At 45.0% G+C, this 16,641-nt stretch overlaps 1 protein-coding gene across 1 annotated transcript in view; it reads left to right on the top strand.

Annotated features, from left to right (window-relative positions):
* Nucleotides 1-10,977, top strand: part of SHCBP1L (SHC binding and spindle associated 1 like) — a 47,984-nt gene extending 37,007 nt beyond the window's left edge. Inside the window, exons 8-10 of the mRNA XM_032779464.1 lie at nt 7,074-7,324; nt 8,009-8,131; nt 10,702-10,977. Coding sequence (XP_032635355.1) covers nt 7,074-7,324; nt 8,009-8,131; nt 10,702-10,938 — 611 coding nt within the window. The 3' untranslated portion in view covers nt 10,939-10,977. The remainder of the gene's footprint in view (nt 1-7,073; nt 7,325-8,008; nt 8,132-10,701) is intronic.
* The last annotated feature ends 5,664 nt before the right edge of the window (nt 10,978-16,641 follow it).

Genomic DNA, 16,641 nt, shown 5'->3' on the forward strand with positions numbered 1-16,641 from the left:
TCTATTCCTAGATCCTATCTGTCTCATCCGCCAAGGTTAAATGTGTCCATAATACATGTGCGCACTGTGTCTTCAGCCACTGAGTCATTCATTCAAAATATCCATGAGAAAGGAAATTAAGGCTATGACTACACTACAGATTATGCTGGCAAAGCTTATGTTGCTTAGGGATGTGAATAAATCATCCCCTTGAGCGACATAAGTTACATTGACATAAGCGCCGGTGTGAACAGCACTATGTCAGCGGATGAGCTTCTCCCACCTACATAGCTTCTGTCGCTCACGGGGGCTGGAATAGTTAAGCCAACAGGAGAGCTCTCCCTTGTTGGCTTAGAGCAGCTCTATTAGAGAGTTTACAGCAGTGCAGCTGCACATTTGTAAACTCTTAGTGTAGCCATACTCTTAATGTTGGCTGCTTTATACCTGTTCCTGGGTTTCTAGTTTGGATTTTTTATTCTTCTGTATCAGAGGAAGTTCTCCATTATATCCGGCACTTTGCCTTAATGGGCTTGCCTGTTTTATGCCACAGTATAACCAGATTCCATCATCTTCTCTTTCGAGGTCTTTGAGGAGCTACTTATGAGTGTAATGACTACTTGTAAATAATGTAACCATCACTAACTAAAACACTTAGAATACATGATACTGTAGTATATCTAAATAGTGAACTCTCTGCTAAAGATCACTAACAGGCAACAGCATCAGACCACTTCAAAACATCCCTTCAAAAAATCTTTGCTGATCCCTTAGATATTTTAAATGCAAAATAGGTTAATGTAGCATTATGGTCAGTAAACTCAGAATAGAGAAATAAAGTTAAGGTTCTTTGAGGTGGCCTTGGCCTATTCAAACTTGAGATCTGTGGCTGAACTTTGTGATCCTTCTGCAAATCAGTTTCTTTAAGGCTACATCAGTGTACTCTCATAGCAGATGTTCATAGCATGGACTGCAAAAGGCTATGCAGATCCAGCCCTCTCAGTAGGTTTCTGTTGTTTTCACCCCAAACTTTAACTTATGACATTTGGTAAAACGGTTGTCGTCTTGCACATTTTATTTTGGACTTAGAGTTCTCAGATTTTTTGTTCCCGGATGATCACACTTCCAACGATTCTGATAAGAAAGGTGGATTTAAGCAGTGTATGTCATTTCCCTCCTGATTCCTTGAGGCAGACATACGCATTTGCTATTTGTTCTGCTTGCAGTAAGCCTGTTCCCCAAATTGCTGTACTGTGTGCAGAGCCTTCAAATATCAGGTCTGCACCAATAAGCAGCAGAGGTTTTATGCCATCCTCAAAGAGGCTTTAAAAGCTCAAACCCTGACTCTGATGTTGAATCAGCTGTCCTGTGAAGGAATAGAGTAGACCTCTTTTAGTCTCAAAGCCAGGAAAATGAGGAATAAATTCCACAATAAAGTCAATTCAAACCAGATCAGGGTCAATGACTGTTATGCCTATGACTTCTATAAGTACTGAAGTCTCGGATGCCAATAACATCAGCTCTGACATGTGAACCTTTTTGATATAGAGACAGATGTTTTAAGGTCATTCATTGGTGCCAGGAGCTCGCAGATATCTAGTGGTGTTGGAAGCAAAATACACTCCAATTATGAATCATATAGGAGCTCTGCTGAATATTCTTTAAATTCCCAGGACTCTCCATTGGTGGAACTTAACAGAATAGGTAGAAAGAAGTTTCATTTCTTTGGGCAAATTGCAGAAGCTGACCATTTGTGAGGGACCAAGCTCCGGATACATTTTCTAGAATGGAGCAGTAAGGTGGATTCTAAAAATCTCTTCTGCTACTGCTTCCCTGGTCATGCTCAATTGTTAACAGACAGCACTATTGCATTAACAAATAGAGTTCTCAGAATTTGTCTGCACAGTGATACTTGTTTCTCCATGTCTTCAGAACTTCTGTGTTTTGAGCACCAGGCTTATAGGACTAAGATTGAGGAAAGCATAATAATGTTTTGCTGTTTTTACTTGGCATTTGACCAATGTGTAAGTCCTTGTTCAGTGCAACATGGCACATACAAAGAAGTAGATCTGGAGAGGGAACAAATGTGGATAACTTAAATTCTTTGAATGATTGCTCATGTCAATTCCAAGTAAGTGTGTGTGTGCCACATGCACGATCACTGGAAGGTTTTTCCCTAGTGGTACCTGTCATGTCGGCTATGGAGCCTCCTGAAGTGGCGCCGTATATAGGTCCCTGCCAACTCGCCGCCTCTTCAGTTCCATCTTACCACCAATAATGGTCATTGGAGCAGCTTCTCTCTTGCGTTCACAAGTGATTCCTTAGTGGATTTTCTTCTCATCTCTATCTTTAAATAGTTTGTATAGTTGTAATTAGTTAAGTTTACATGGGGGTTACCCCTCCCTCACAAACCCATCTCTGGGACTGGGGCATGCCTCGGTCTCAGGGCTTCAAGCCGTGCGGGTCTTACCTCAAGCCCATGCCCAAGGGACACCCACATGACTCCTGTCTCAAGTGCCTGAGAGAAGGAAACCAGTCCAACAGTAAAATTTGCAAGGGCTTTAGCCCAGGACCAAAAAGGAGCAGGACTTTCAGCTGAAACTCCTTTTGATGAAGTCAGCCCTTTGCCCTCACCTAGCCCAGACAGTGTCGGACTTAGGGCTGGGCACTTCGGTGTTTAGTGTGCCGGCCCCAGTGCGAGAGGCCCTGGCACCGAAAAAGGACTCATCTAGGGAGCCTCAGCACCACCATTCCTGGCACCGAGAACCAGCTCCAGTATGAGATACCGCTCATAGTCTTCAGTGGCGCACAAAAAGAGAGCGGATGGGGCACTTCCCTACTAAGACAGTGGACCAACCTTGGGCCCATCTATGCTAGTACTGTTGACTCTGGCCTCTTGGGGAGGTCCATCGAGTCTGGTACTGGTGGACTCCCCAGTGCAGGAGGAGCTAGAGGAGGAACTGGATCTTCCCTTCACACCAGACACCTTTGAGGCACAAAGGGATCTGATCGCCATGACTGCACAGTCTCCTGCCCCGCCGGCTTGTGCTCTGGCACAGACAGTGGTATCAGCACTCATCCGTCGTAGGAGCAAACCAATGTTGCGGCACCATTCCCCGGCACTGTCTAGGTCCGCACCACCGTGGTCAGGCTCAGACTTCTCCTCAGAGGTGGACTCCTACACATCCCAGCGTAGCCAGTTCTTCTCCCAGCGCCGCCCAAGGCAGGACAAGGGGCAGCTGGTGCCTATATTGTCCTGGCTGCGACAGTGGCAGGGGCTGACTGAGTGGCCCTTTTGGACTCCATGGGCCTACCACCAAGCCCAGGGGCCCAGTTCTAGGTCCCTGTCGATGGTATCAGAGGCTCGGGTACCTCCATCTACCTCCTCTGTCACCAGGGAGCCTCCCCGTGGTCGGGATGCAGAAGCCCAGATCGAACAAAACAGTCAAGGCTGGGTACCGACACAGGCACTGGCACCGTAGCGGTTGCAGCACTCAGTACTGCAGCTGCCACCTGCTCCGCTCAATGGGCCCAGGACACCAGGGCCCATCAGGATCTCCTCAGGAGGATGGCCCAGAACCTGAACTTGCAGACAGAGGAGGCCTCTGAAGACACGGACCCAACGATTAACATTCTGGCTCTTGAAGGGCCCTTGAGGGTGGCTTTTCCCCTCATTAAAACTATACAAATACCACCAAGGTTCTGTGGCGCACACCTGACTCCACCCTGCCAAGGGGGTGGCGTGTAAACACTTTGTACCATTTAAGGGGTACGAACACCTCTTTGCCCACTCCCAGCCTGGGACCCTGGTGGTAGAGGCAGCTAACCACAGGGAGCAGCAGGGGCAACCGGTGCCTACGTCCAAATCCAAGGATGTGAACAAGCTGGACCTCTGGTCGGAAAGTCTACTCCACCGGGGGGGTCCAGCTTTGCATAGTGAACCAGCAAGTGGTCCTGAGCCACTATGCTTATAACTCCTGGAGTTCTTTGGCCAAATTCCAAGAATTGCTTCCAGTTGACTTCTGCTCTGAGTTTGGGGCGGTCCTGGAGGAGGGCAAGGTGGTTGCCAGGACCTCTCTTCAGGCTGCCCTGGACTCATCAGACTCTGCCACCCACAATATGGCCATTGCCATAACCATGAGGTGCAGCTCTTGGCTGCAGGTCTCAGGGCTCCCGCATGAGGTCCACAGTACAATCCAGGACCTGCCCTTTGACTGCTCCGGCCTCTTTGCAGAACAGACAGACAGACTCAAAGCTTCACACCCTTAATGATTCACGGGTGACCCTCAAGTTTATGGGGCTGTACATACCAGCCCCTCAAAGGAAGCCATTTAAAGCCCCAGGTCACCCCATGCTTCTACTCTGCCCCTCCTAGCCAGGGCTATAGCAGGAACCAGGGCAGAAGTAACAGGAGATGCCCATCTCAGTCCTCCTCTGGCCAGGGCCAGGCTAAACAGCCTTTGAGCTCAAAGCCGAACTTTTGAAGATGTGCCCGAGGATGGAGCACCAGTTCAATACCTGGATCCTTCCTCTGTTTTTGTGAGCCATCTATCCCCTTTCTACCATGTCTGGGCTCAAATAACCTCAGACCACTGGGTTTTGAGCACTGTAGACTTGGGATATTCTCTCCAATTCTGTTCCCTCCCACTGACCTTCCCCATTCCTCTTCAGGGACCCTTCTCACGAGCAACTTCTAGTACCGGATGTACAAACACTCCTACAGCTCAGGGCGGTAGAGGTGGTTCCTTTGGAGTTCAGATTACTTCTTAATCCCCAATGCCAAGAGTGGGCTAAGGCCCATTTTAGACCTGAAAAACCTCAACAGATTCATGAAGAAATTGAAGTTCCGGATGGTCTCCCTGGCTTCCATCATTCCTTCTCTGTATCCGGGGATTGGTACGCCACCCTTGATTTGAAGCAAGTGTACTTCCATATCTCCATAATCCTGTTCCACAGAATGTTTCTGCAATTTGTGATCAGCAACATGCACTACCAGTTCATGGTCCTCCCCTTCGGCCTATCAGCAGCCCCCTAGGTGTTGAAGTGCATGGCAGTTGTGGCAGCTTTTCTTTGAAAGCATCACTCTTCCTGGCTCATCTCAAGACCAGGTGGAGGAACACGTGAACCTGGTGCGTACAGTGTTTCTCAGACTCGGTCTCGTTCTAAACGTGGCATAGTCAACCTTAATTTCCACTTGGAGAATAGAATTCATTGGGGCCCTCTTGGACTCCACTCAGGCCAGGGTGTTCCTGCTCAAGTCTTGTTTTCTGGCCATGAGCACCATCATAGAAGGTCTCCACTTGTTCTCTACACGACGGCCTAAAATTGCTTGGACATATGGCAGCTTGCCCTTACATGGTGCAGCATGTAAGGTTGCAGCTCCATCCCCTTCACGCATGGCTGGCTCAAGGAAACAGGCTGAACCGGGACCATCTAGACAGACTAGTCACGCTCTCTCCTCGGGTTCTCTAATCCCTCCACTTGTGGCTCAGTCCACAAGTAGTTTGTGCAGGAGTATCCTTCTCCAAACCTCAGCCATTGCTCTTGCTAGTCTCAGATTCATTGGTGCTGGGGTGGGGTGTGTACGTGGGCGACCGCAGAACTCAAGGTCTATGATTCCAGGCAGAACTATTGCGGCACATCGTCAGGGAGCTGCATGCAGTGTATCTAGCTTGACAGACATTTCAGGCTCATCTCCAGGGCAAATGTGTATTGGTGTTGACAGACCACACCACAGTGATGTTCTATATAAACAAACATGGTGTTGCTCGCTCCTCTCCCCTGTGCCAGGAAGCCCTCATGTTGTGGGTCTTTTGCATCACCTATTCAATACAGTTGGAGGCATGATAGCTGCTGGGTTCACAAAATGAACTAGCTGATCATCGCAGCAGATCTTTTCATGGCCACAAATTGTCTCTCCGCCCAGACGTTGTCAGCAATATCTTCCAGAGGTGGGGGTCTCCCCAGGTAGACTGGTTCGCAACACGGAACAATAGGAAGTGCCAGCAGTTCTGTTCCTTCCTGAACCACAGCCCCAGCTTGATCACAGATGCCTTTCTCTTCTCACAGATGGGGTGCCTGCGGTATGCGTTCCTGCCTTTCCCTCTTGTCCACAAGGTCCTCTTCGAGGTCCAGCAGGACGAGACATTTTTGATTCTCCAACAGTAGTTCTCCACGCCGTTACACCTCTTGGTGGACATGCCCATGGCCTTGTCCATGATTCCAGACCTCATCATGCAGGACCACGGCTGCCTCCAGCACCCCAACCTGGCGTCTCCACCTCACAGCGTGGAAATTTCATGGCTAAACTCGTTAAAGCTCCAATGCTCTGACTCACTTAGGGAGATTCTCCTTGGCAGTAGAAAGCCCTCCACTCATGCCACTTATCTGGCCAAGCAGAAAAGGTTCTCTATTCGGTCCTCGCAGAAGGGCACCCCTCCGCCGCAGTCTTCAATCTCTCTTATACTGGGCTAGGTACTCTACTTAAAGCAGCAGGGGCTGGCAGTCTCATTGATCAAGTGCATCTGGCTCTTATTTCCTCTTTCCACCTGGGTGCAGCGGGGCTGTCAGTATTTGCTAACCCCCTGGTTAGATGGTTCCTCAAGGGACTAGAGAGGCAATCATGCATGTGGTGTACACACATCTACTTGGAATGGACATGAGCAACAGCATCAGTTATGAAAGGTTAAACAAAAAAAAATATATGGAGATATAACTCTCTCATAGAACTGGAAGGGACCTTGAAGGTCATCGAGTCCAGTCCCCTTCCCTCACTATAGCAGGACCAAGTACTGATTTTGCCCCAGATCCCTATACGGCCCCCTCAAGGATTGAACTCACAGACCTGGGTTTAGCAGGCCAATGTTCAAACCACTGGGTGATGGATGGCAAGGAGGGGGAGAGAGGGAGTCTTTTTTTTACATGCAAGTCATTCGTTGTAATTAATTTGGTACTTAAAACCAAACCAAAACACCTAACTGAGAAATACTCATTTTAACCCAAACGTTGTAACAGTTAATCAAACAGCAAAAAGGTATTCACTGCTTTATGTATAGTGTGGAAATAAATGTTTACAGTGCTTTTCTTCTTTCAACTAGGAGCTGGGAAGCCAGAAGAAATTGTGATCGTTTCAGAGCCTACTCGTGAGAGTTTTGTAGTATCCAAAGCCCAAAATGTGAAACTAATGCACCTCACTTTAGTACAACAGGGGACGGTTGATGGTATTGTGGTGGTTGAATCTGGTCATATGACTTTTGTAAACTGTATATTGAAATGTGAAGGAACTGGAGTCTGTGTGCTTACTGGAGCTTCTCTGACTATTACAAACAGTGAGATTACTGGAGCTCAGGTACTGAGTCTGAATGAATATCAAAAAATAAATGTAATATACAAGCAAGTATAAAATGTTAACATGCATACAGCAGCTTTTTTTTTTTAAAAAGGACAAATACTGTTGTTGAATTGCAGATGGAAATACCTCAAGTTCAAATTCTGTTTTGAAAACTTACATGTAATTTTCAGTTAACTTCCAATTTTCTGTAGCAAATTTCTTTAAGCTCTTCAGGGCAGCAGCCTTGTTTATTTGTGGTGTTACTAGGGTAGAGTACTATCCTCACCTTTGGAATTAAGTGTTAGCTGGGAGTTGCTTTCCTACTTATTAAAAACCAAACTGAGAATTATTAAGCAATATTTTCATGCTTGGTACTTTTTACATGTAAATCACTTTGATGTAGAAACTAAAATATATCCCGGAAGACGTAGTTTTAAGGTAATAAATGCTAAGCAATGAATAGTAAAAGATTCCATCCACTGCATCCTTCATTCTAGCGTGAGCAGGAGTTGCGAGGCCCCATAATTGCATAGTTTTATGGGTTTCCATTCCTCACTATAATAAATTGCAGTGGACCAATTTTGACATCTTATATTCATACGAAATTTCAGAACCACTTTTTACATACTTGACTGTACTCTGAATGCTTTTCCTGTGGCAATCCTTACTTTCAGGATTTAATTTTTTGATTTTAATGTACAGGGTGCTGGTGTTGAGCTGCACCCAGGAAGCACAGCCATTTTGGAGGGTAACAAAATTCACCACTGCAATAACTTCAAAACCAGTGAGAGTTCACAGGGTGCCCTAGGTGGAATTAATATTAAGGTAACTAACTGTGTTGTGTTCTCCTACCAACTATAACTGACACTTCTATAAAGTAATAGCTGTACTGTTGCAAATGCAGAAGTTAGTGAAAGCTAACGAAATGAAGAACATCATGTTTATTCTAAAAATTGCATTTCTTTAGTTAAAATTTCTAATTCAGGAATCCAGTGGCTAAGTCCTTGACTACCAACCATTAGTGTGGAATTTCATGAATCCTATCAGGTAACCTCTAGTGTTCCAGCACACTTCTCAACTTCTTAGACACCAAATGTACAGCAGTTACTGAAGTGCTATGCATCAGGGCTCTGAGAGCTAACTGTGAGTAAGGGCATTTGGTACCTAAGAAAGTGAGAGGCTAGTATGCTGGGCAACAGTGGTGGTGGTGGTTGGAAGGGCTGTCTTGGAAGGGGTCCCTGTGCCCAGGCTTCTTGGGGGGGAATGGTGGAGTGTCCCTGCTGCATGAGCTGCTTTTGAGGCAGCACGGAAGGTGTGTTTTTAGGGGAAAGAGAGGCAGTCCCAAGATCCACTATAGTTTTTAACTCAATCTGCTACTTCATATATAAAGCTAAGATTTTGTCATGAATATTTTAGTAAAAGTCACGGACAGGTCACAAGCAATAAAGAAAAATTGACGGAAACCCTAAAAATATCCACGACAAAATTGGAAGTCACTGGGAAGTTGTGGGGACTGTTCAGAGCTCCAGGGTTCTTCTGCCGCCTGTGAGGGTACCCTGCAGCTCCCAGCTGCTGCGGGCTGAAGTCACGGCGGTCTTGGGAAGTCATGGAATCTGTGACTTCTGCGACCTCCATGACAAAATTATAGCCTTACTCATGCGAAAACTATACACTGCAGAATTAATTTGAATTATCTACACTCAAGTTACTTCTTGAGTTAGCCTAGCGTGAGTGAATGGCCACATTGCAAAATACTCAAGCTGCTGTGTTCACACTAGCACTGCACTCACTCGTATGTGGCACTTAAGATTTCTGAGGTTATATTCCATGGTTCTTTGTGCTGCAGTAATATGAGGTGCTCCATGACTTTCCCACTGAATTGTGGGAGAACATGTCTTTCCTTTCTGGGCACACAAAGGAATAATGGGAAATCAGTAGAGGTTGTCATTTGAGTGGAGTTTGCATTCATTCACTCTCCAGAAAGGTAGTGAGAGCAGCTAATGGGCTGAGCTCAATTTAGCTTATACCTCTTGATGGGCCAGCCAACTCAACTTAAGTACCATCACATTCAAGTTCACTGCAGTGCAGACAAGCCCTGCATTAGAATTGTACCTCAGGTTAGCTAACTTGAATTAGCAATATACCTTTTTTTCCACTGAAGAGAAGGCCTTGGTGTGAAGAAGTTTCCCTTTATTACTGCTTTGACTGGTTGTTACACATGATCTCACTTGCTCTACTCAACACAGTTAAGAATTTACCCTGAGTTCATGATTTTTTTTGTAGGTCCTCTTAGTCAACTTCTGTCACATTTTAGTTCCCATCTGTAAGACTTAAGTATGTGCTAACAGGCTAATATTTTTTTTTGTTTGTTAGAACTATAGCATTTTGCCCATGAGCCAATACAGCTTGTTTTCGTAGTTTGACTTAGAAACTAATGGTCCCATCTACTCTGACTACTTGTCGATCACAGGCTGTTGAGTTTCACCAAGTTACTCTTGTGTGAAACCCAACAAGTTGTTTAACTGAACTAAAGCACATCTTCCATAAAGGCCTCCAATCTTGATTTGAAGCCATCAAGAGATGGAGAAACCACCACTTCCCACTGTAGTTTGTTCCAGTGGTTAATCACTCAGGTACCAGGCTGAGCTTGTAGGAACTGGCACTTAAAAAAAAAATTGAGCAAGGCTGGTCTGGTAATCATTGAGACAATTACAGTATAGGTTTTGCTGTAGGAGTAAAAATACATACATAAGGAATAAATGCATACATACATAAGGAATAAATTAATTTCCTGATGTTTACATTCTCAGCAAAACAGTTTTTCACAATGTTCTCTCGTCAGTATCTATACTAAATAGTAAGTTGGACATGGAATAGGTCACATGTCTTGTGTAGCTGTGCTATCAAACTGCTGAGCAGTATTAGGATTTCAGTCAAAAAATGGAAGATTGACAATTTCAGTCCCATTGTGAACTGCTGCTAGGGCAGCAGAGCTGGCTATGGTGAATGGATTGCAAGCTCCTAGTTATACTATACTTTGTGAAAGATACTTGCTTAAGTATAGTAACAGTAGAAAGTGGGAAGCTTCAAAGGATGTTAGATCAAATTTAAATAAATTGAAACTGTAGTCTTAGTACTAAAATCAGTAGTTTTAGAAGTTAAAACATATTTGTTAAGTCTTTTCAGATTTGAATTAGATTGCTCCTTTTAACAGTTATGAGAGGGTCTAAAAATCTGGAATAAGGCATTGCCATTTTGAGAGAAATACTAAGAACTATAAAGGAAAATGTGTTTCTTTTGAATGTGAACAGTGCAAGCATTCTTTTATGCCATGTTTTAGATGTGTAAGAGCACAATGCACCCTTCAAAACTAGTTTGTTTTGAATCCTTAACAGGTTGTTCCTGTCCCTAAACTGAAGATGAAAAATAATCACATTTATAGTAACAATGGTTATGGAGTGACCATCCTTCAGCCTATGGACCAACTCTCTACTACAGGAGGAATACTAGAATTTACTGCATCAGGAGATGCAGAGGAAGATATCCTTTCCAAACTAATGCATGAATTGAGCCTAGAGATGAGTAGTAACACACTAGATGATATCAAGGGTCTCAGCATAGTTAATAGTTAAACATGCATTTGATGTATGTTTTGGTATATAAAAATTGTTTGATTAAAGCAACAGTACTCCAAGTTGAAGACTGTTAGTCTTAAATGCTTCTTTGAATTAATGTTATGGAAAATGACTAGAGTTGCCCTTACTGTGCTTTGTTAACTTTTAGAGCATCTAACTCTAACACGCACCTTCAATCTTGGGTTACAATGTGTCCCCTTTGACTTAATAGTCTAAATTGGGAACAGATACTTTTCCTCTCAGCAGGCTAGGAAAGGTCATTTTATAACACTGAACAGTCACCTGTGTCTACAGTAGTCTGATCCTTAGTTTCTCCACTGTTACTACCACTGGTAGAGCTGCATTGGCAATAACAGTTGAGTACTAATGTAGAACACCCTTACATAGTCATTATCCAGACCTACTCTGACTAGGATTAGACAACTCTGGCTAAAATGCCGGTGCTAACTTATTCACAGTGACCCTTCTATTGTGGTTACTATCAGTAGAGCTGCATGAGGAAATGTAGAGAATGGAAAATCTTTTACCTGGTAATTTTCTTTCTGCTAGCAGTCTCTTCCACAGTTCTGCTACATATGGGTTATTTCTCTCCTGGCTGCAGTTTGCAGAGGCAGTTCATAGCTGTGCTAGCTACACCCCCTTCTCCAGTTTACTGCCAGATGATTCATTCAAAAGCTGTGTAAAAACTTGTAGAAAATAATTAGTAACAATAATTCCAGTGCCAACCAAATAAGTATGTACAGTAAATCCTTGCTTGGAACATCCAAATAAGATGTTCACCCTCAGCTGACAAGCCATCCAGGGTGGGTAGAATTGTGGAAGATGCTGCTAGGAGATAAAATGATCAGGTAGGAAATTTTCCATTCTGCAGCCCAGCATCTCCCACAATTCTGCTACCTATGGGAAGAAGCAAGCAGTGGACAGGAGTAAGGAGGGGTAAGAAAAAAAATGAAGAAAAACATTTTTCAGGATTGCTCAAAAAGCAAGGTTATTACTGGATTACAGTCTGCAGCACCCTCTTGCCAAAGGAAGCCTCTTCATAAGAATCTCTATAGTGTCTTAATGTTAGCCCTTCTTGATGTCGCTATTCTGCAGACCCCTGTGGTGGAAGTTCCTCCCTATGTGTTAAAACCAAATCTAGAACAGCTTCCCCTCAGTAGCTTTTTCAACCTTCTGAAATAAGAAGTCTGCAATGCAGTACAAGAACTTATTGGATAGTCTGAGCCCCGCTGTGTTATTTTCCCAGCATGTATCTGGATAGTTGAAGTCCCCCATCACCACCAAATCTTGGGCTTTGGATGATTTTGTTAGTTGTTTAAAAAAGCCTCATCCACCTCTTCCACCTGGTTAGATGTCCTGTAGTAGATTCTTAGCATGACATCACCCTTGGTTTTTACCCCTTTTAGCCTCTCAGCACCCAAAGACTCTTAACATTTCTGTCTCCTATGTCCATCTCCACCTCATTCCAAGTGTTATTATATATTAATATTATATTATATATTAATATATAAGGCAACACCTCCTCCCTTTTTCCCCCATCTATTCTTCGTGAGCAAGCTGTACCCATCCATACCAACATTCCAATCGCGTATTATCCCACCAAATTTCGGTGATGCCAACAATGTCAGAGTTGTATTTATTTATTTATTAGCACTTCCAGTTCTTCCTGCTTATTACCCCTACTTCTCGCATTTGTATATAGGCATCTAAGATACTGATTTGATCTTGCCTCCCAGTTTTGCCCTGACCCTCCTTTCTCTCTGCCATTATAGCCCACGCTCCCTCCTATTTCCGACCCATCTCCCAGGTCTCCATGTTCTCCACGTACCTGTGGGCTTTGCTCACCTGTCCCCATCAAACCTAGTTTAAAGCCCTCCTCACTAGGTTAGCCAGTCTATGTCCGAATAGGGTCTTTCCCCTCCTCGAAAGGTGAACGCCATCTCTGCCTAGCAGTCCTTCCTCGAATAGCATCCTGTGGTCAAGGAAGCCAAAGCCCTCCTGGCAACACCATCTTCGCAGCCAGGCATTCACCTCCACTATGCACCTGTCTCTGCCCAGGCCCCTACCTTTGACAGGAAGGATCAAAGAGAGTACCTCCTGTGGTCCAAACTCCTTCACCCGTACTCCCAGAGCCCTGTAGTCACTCTTGATCCACTCAGTGTCACACCTCACAGTATCATTTGCAAGAATGTTTTTGAAATTCTTAGCACCACCTTTACCATCATGGAACACACAACAAGGTTCATGCATAGATCAGTTCCAGAACTAGCAGCCATATCTGGTGGTTGTGATGGCAACTAGAAAACAGGTTTTGATGGAGAGGTAACATGGTCATACAGCTATGTCCAAGGCTCAAAAGGATGGATGGTTAGGGCTTTCAACACCAGTGGTAGATCCCACTTAAGGAACATCAGTCTGACAGCTGATCTGGCCAGTGAAACTGCTATGAGGAACCTGGATACCTGAGGCTTATAGGCCAGGGAGCCAGAGGATAATGCAAACCAGTACACTATGAAAGGCTGACACCTAGCAAGCTGCAGTGCTTGGCATGACCATTTAGCCTCTGCTTTCTGAAGAAATTCCAATTTAACTGGAGTCCCATGATCTTTTACTTTGTTCTCGACACCAACTGCTGCATTTGGTCCAGCTGGAGAAATAGGATTTTAGTGTGGAACCTCTCATAGAAGACAGCAGAGTCCCCATCACTTTGGAAGATATGGCACACATGTGGCTAACACATCCCTTTTAACAGTCAGGTTGTCACATAAAGATGAGCTGCATCCAGACGAAGAAATGGTCCTTGATAAAGGATGCCTTGAGTTCACCAGTAGCTGCAATGGTGGTTTCAGCTTTAGATCTATCATGTCAGAGAACCAGGGTCTCCATGGCCAGTGTAGAGTTAACATCACTCTTGCTTTTTCTCACATCTTTTGGCTCATTTTCCCTATGAGAAAGAAGGGCGGGAACGTGCATAGTCAGCCTTGAGGCCATCTGTTTGACAAAGCATCTGTTCCCATAGACTTGGGTCTGCTTCCCAGGTGAAGTATTTTGGTCACTTTGCATTCTTGTGATTGGCAAGTCGGTCAGTTGAAGGGAACCGAATATCTGTGTGATCAGATTGAAGATAATTCTGGGTTGTTGAGATTGTAATGGCTGAGCTAGTTTGCCTTTTGGTTCAGTTCCTCTTTTACATGGATTATTTTTATGCAACAGAGAATCTTCTCTGCCCACACTTTTATCTCTATCACTTCTACATGTAGAGCAACCTGCTTCTCCCTCCTTAGTTGTTTACGTATGCAACCATTGTCATGCTGTCCGACTCACCATGATGTAGTTGCCTTCCACATGGCTCTGGAATCCCAGAGCAGCTGGTTTGACCGACTGAGCTCCAAGAGATTGATGCTATCATTCCTTTCCCCAGGCTCCATATGTGCTTCCCATCTGTCTAGGCTAGCATTGGTAAGAACCTGAGTGTCTGGAAGGCCTATGAAGACTGCTTTGTGGAACTTGCCTGGGACTGCCCATCTTAGGGAGTCATTCTAGTTTCGGACTAGTACCTGATTTTGTATGTGCTCCAGGGATTGGTCACATACTTTCGGAAGAAAGGCCATGGAGGCACCTGATATGTGACCTTGCCCTGGGAAGATTCCGGTGCACGAGACCAGGAAGCTCAGTAGCTAAAGCCGCGCAGCTATGGTTGGGCTCATGCACTGGTCCATCATGGATATCAGATCCTGAATCTTCTGGAATCTGTTGAGTGATGGTTGACAGATCAGTGTCGCTAACATGTTTCTCCACATCCAGATGAATAATTCTTGTCAACAGAACCTAGGAACTTTTCTTTATGTTTATCACAAATCCGTGTGCTTGCAGAAGATTCAGAGTCCAGATCATGGCACTACGTGCTGTGGGACAGGGTTCATCCAGAAAGGGATACAGGTGGATACTCTGGGATCTGAGCCTGCCCATGATCACTGCCAGCATCTTCATAAAATCGCTGGGGACCAAGAGACCAAATGGCAGTGTTCAGTACTGGTAATGATCTGTGCCATTAAGCAAATCTTAAAAGCCTGTGGTGTAATGTGGAGGTTGAGTCTGCCAAATCCACTGAGGTTAGGAAGGATGTCATTATCAAAGCTTGGGACTCCATCCAGAATTTTCTTCATCTCTTTTTGAAGAGGTTGAGTATGGCCTTGACTCCTCCAGTGCACTTCTGAACAATGAAGGAGGAGAAGTAAAACCTTGAGAAGTGTTCTTCTGCGGGAACATCCATCACTCCTATGTCCAGATGGGAAATCTCATTTCAGACCTGCTAACGCTTTGTGGGGTCACTGGTTATGGGAGACTGGATGAAGAAGTGAGGGGGCAGGGCCTTTAGCATGAGGAAGTATCCCTGGTGCACCCTCCCTCGTATCTACTTGTGTGTGGTAAAAACAAGACATTCATCTGGAAATTGAGAATTTCCGCCTCTAAACTGAGGTCTAGGCGGAGGCCCATTCATTCGTCATCATAATGAACTCACGGAAGTCATGGAAGCCACCCTTAGGTTTTCTGATCGCTTCTCAGTTCCACGGTTCTCTCTTAAGTGTTATCGTTCCTCTGGAACCTCTGTGAGGCAGGTGGAAAAAAGGAGTGTCTGATTGTAGCTTTGTAGTCTGTTCTTTGAGCACTAATTGGAGAGGGGAGGTTGTTTGACTTTTGTCTAATTTTTCTCCCCAGAGAGGTCCTGTGAATTCAGAGGAGCACAGGATTTGTTTGGAGTGAGTATCTATAGGGATGAAACCATGCGTCTCTTGGCTGCTGAGCTGGATGCCATGGTACGGGCAGAAAAGTCTTATAGCATCCATTTGAAGCATCTGTACCAATGCTGTTGTGTGGGAGATTTTAAGTGTAAAGTCCAAGTGGTCTCTGCCCTTAAGGGCTTTAAAGTCCTTTAGCCATGACGTTGTGACTCAAGCAAAGCCTGTGGCTGCCAGAGATGCTCTGAGGAGGCATCAATTCCCTTCTAAGGATGGCCTTCCACCTTGCTGTCTGCTGGATCCTTGGGGAAGAAGTCTCCCCTCTGTTGGAATAATCTTTTCTTTTGGTAGAGGTGCTATAGCAGCATCAACCTTAAGTAGATCAGAGAGCATTCTACAAGCAGAGAGCGCCAAAGAATCAGAACCTGCCTGTTAGTGTGTTTACCCTTTTCAAGAGACACTCATTCCTCCCCGATTACTTCTTCAAAAGGTGTGTGCAGTGGAATCACTAAGGAGAAAATTTGGAAGGGAGGTGTTTACTCTGAGGCTTACCTTAGAGGGCCTCCTTATGTTGGATCTGGATTGTGGATTCCATTTTTTTAACATGGTTTCAAACTTCAGGACTTAGCCCCTGGGCCAGCTGAATGAAATCCACATCCTTAGGTCTCCCTGTTCTGCTCTTTCTGGCCAGTTGGGCATTTCTGGAATGAAATCACGGCTTCTTGAAAGGATAGGAGTCTCAACATGCCTGTCCAGTTCCAAACGCTGTGCCTAGCCACACTACGGTGTGGTGGCTGAGAACAGGCAGGACATAATTTGCTTTCTGTAGAGCCTTTTAGGCTTAGTCACCGCGGTGCTTGTGCAGCTGCTCTGCTATCCCTGAAAAGAGGAAGAAGAGCTCAGCAGTGGAGACTTTGTGTGGCTTCAGCACCTGCTCTAAATACTTAGTCCAGGAGGGGGA

Source organism: Chelonoidis abingdonii, chromosome 7, assembly GCF_003597395.2.
Source record: "Chelonoidis abingdonii isolate Lonesome George chromosome 7, CheloAbing_2.0, whole genome shotgun sequence".
In the NCBI taxonomy this organism is placed as follows: Eukaryota; Metazoa; Chordata; order Testudines; family Testudinidae; genus Chelonoidis; species Chelonoidis abingdonii.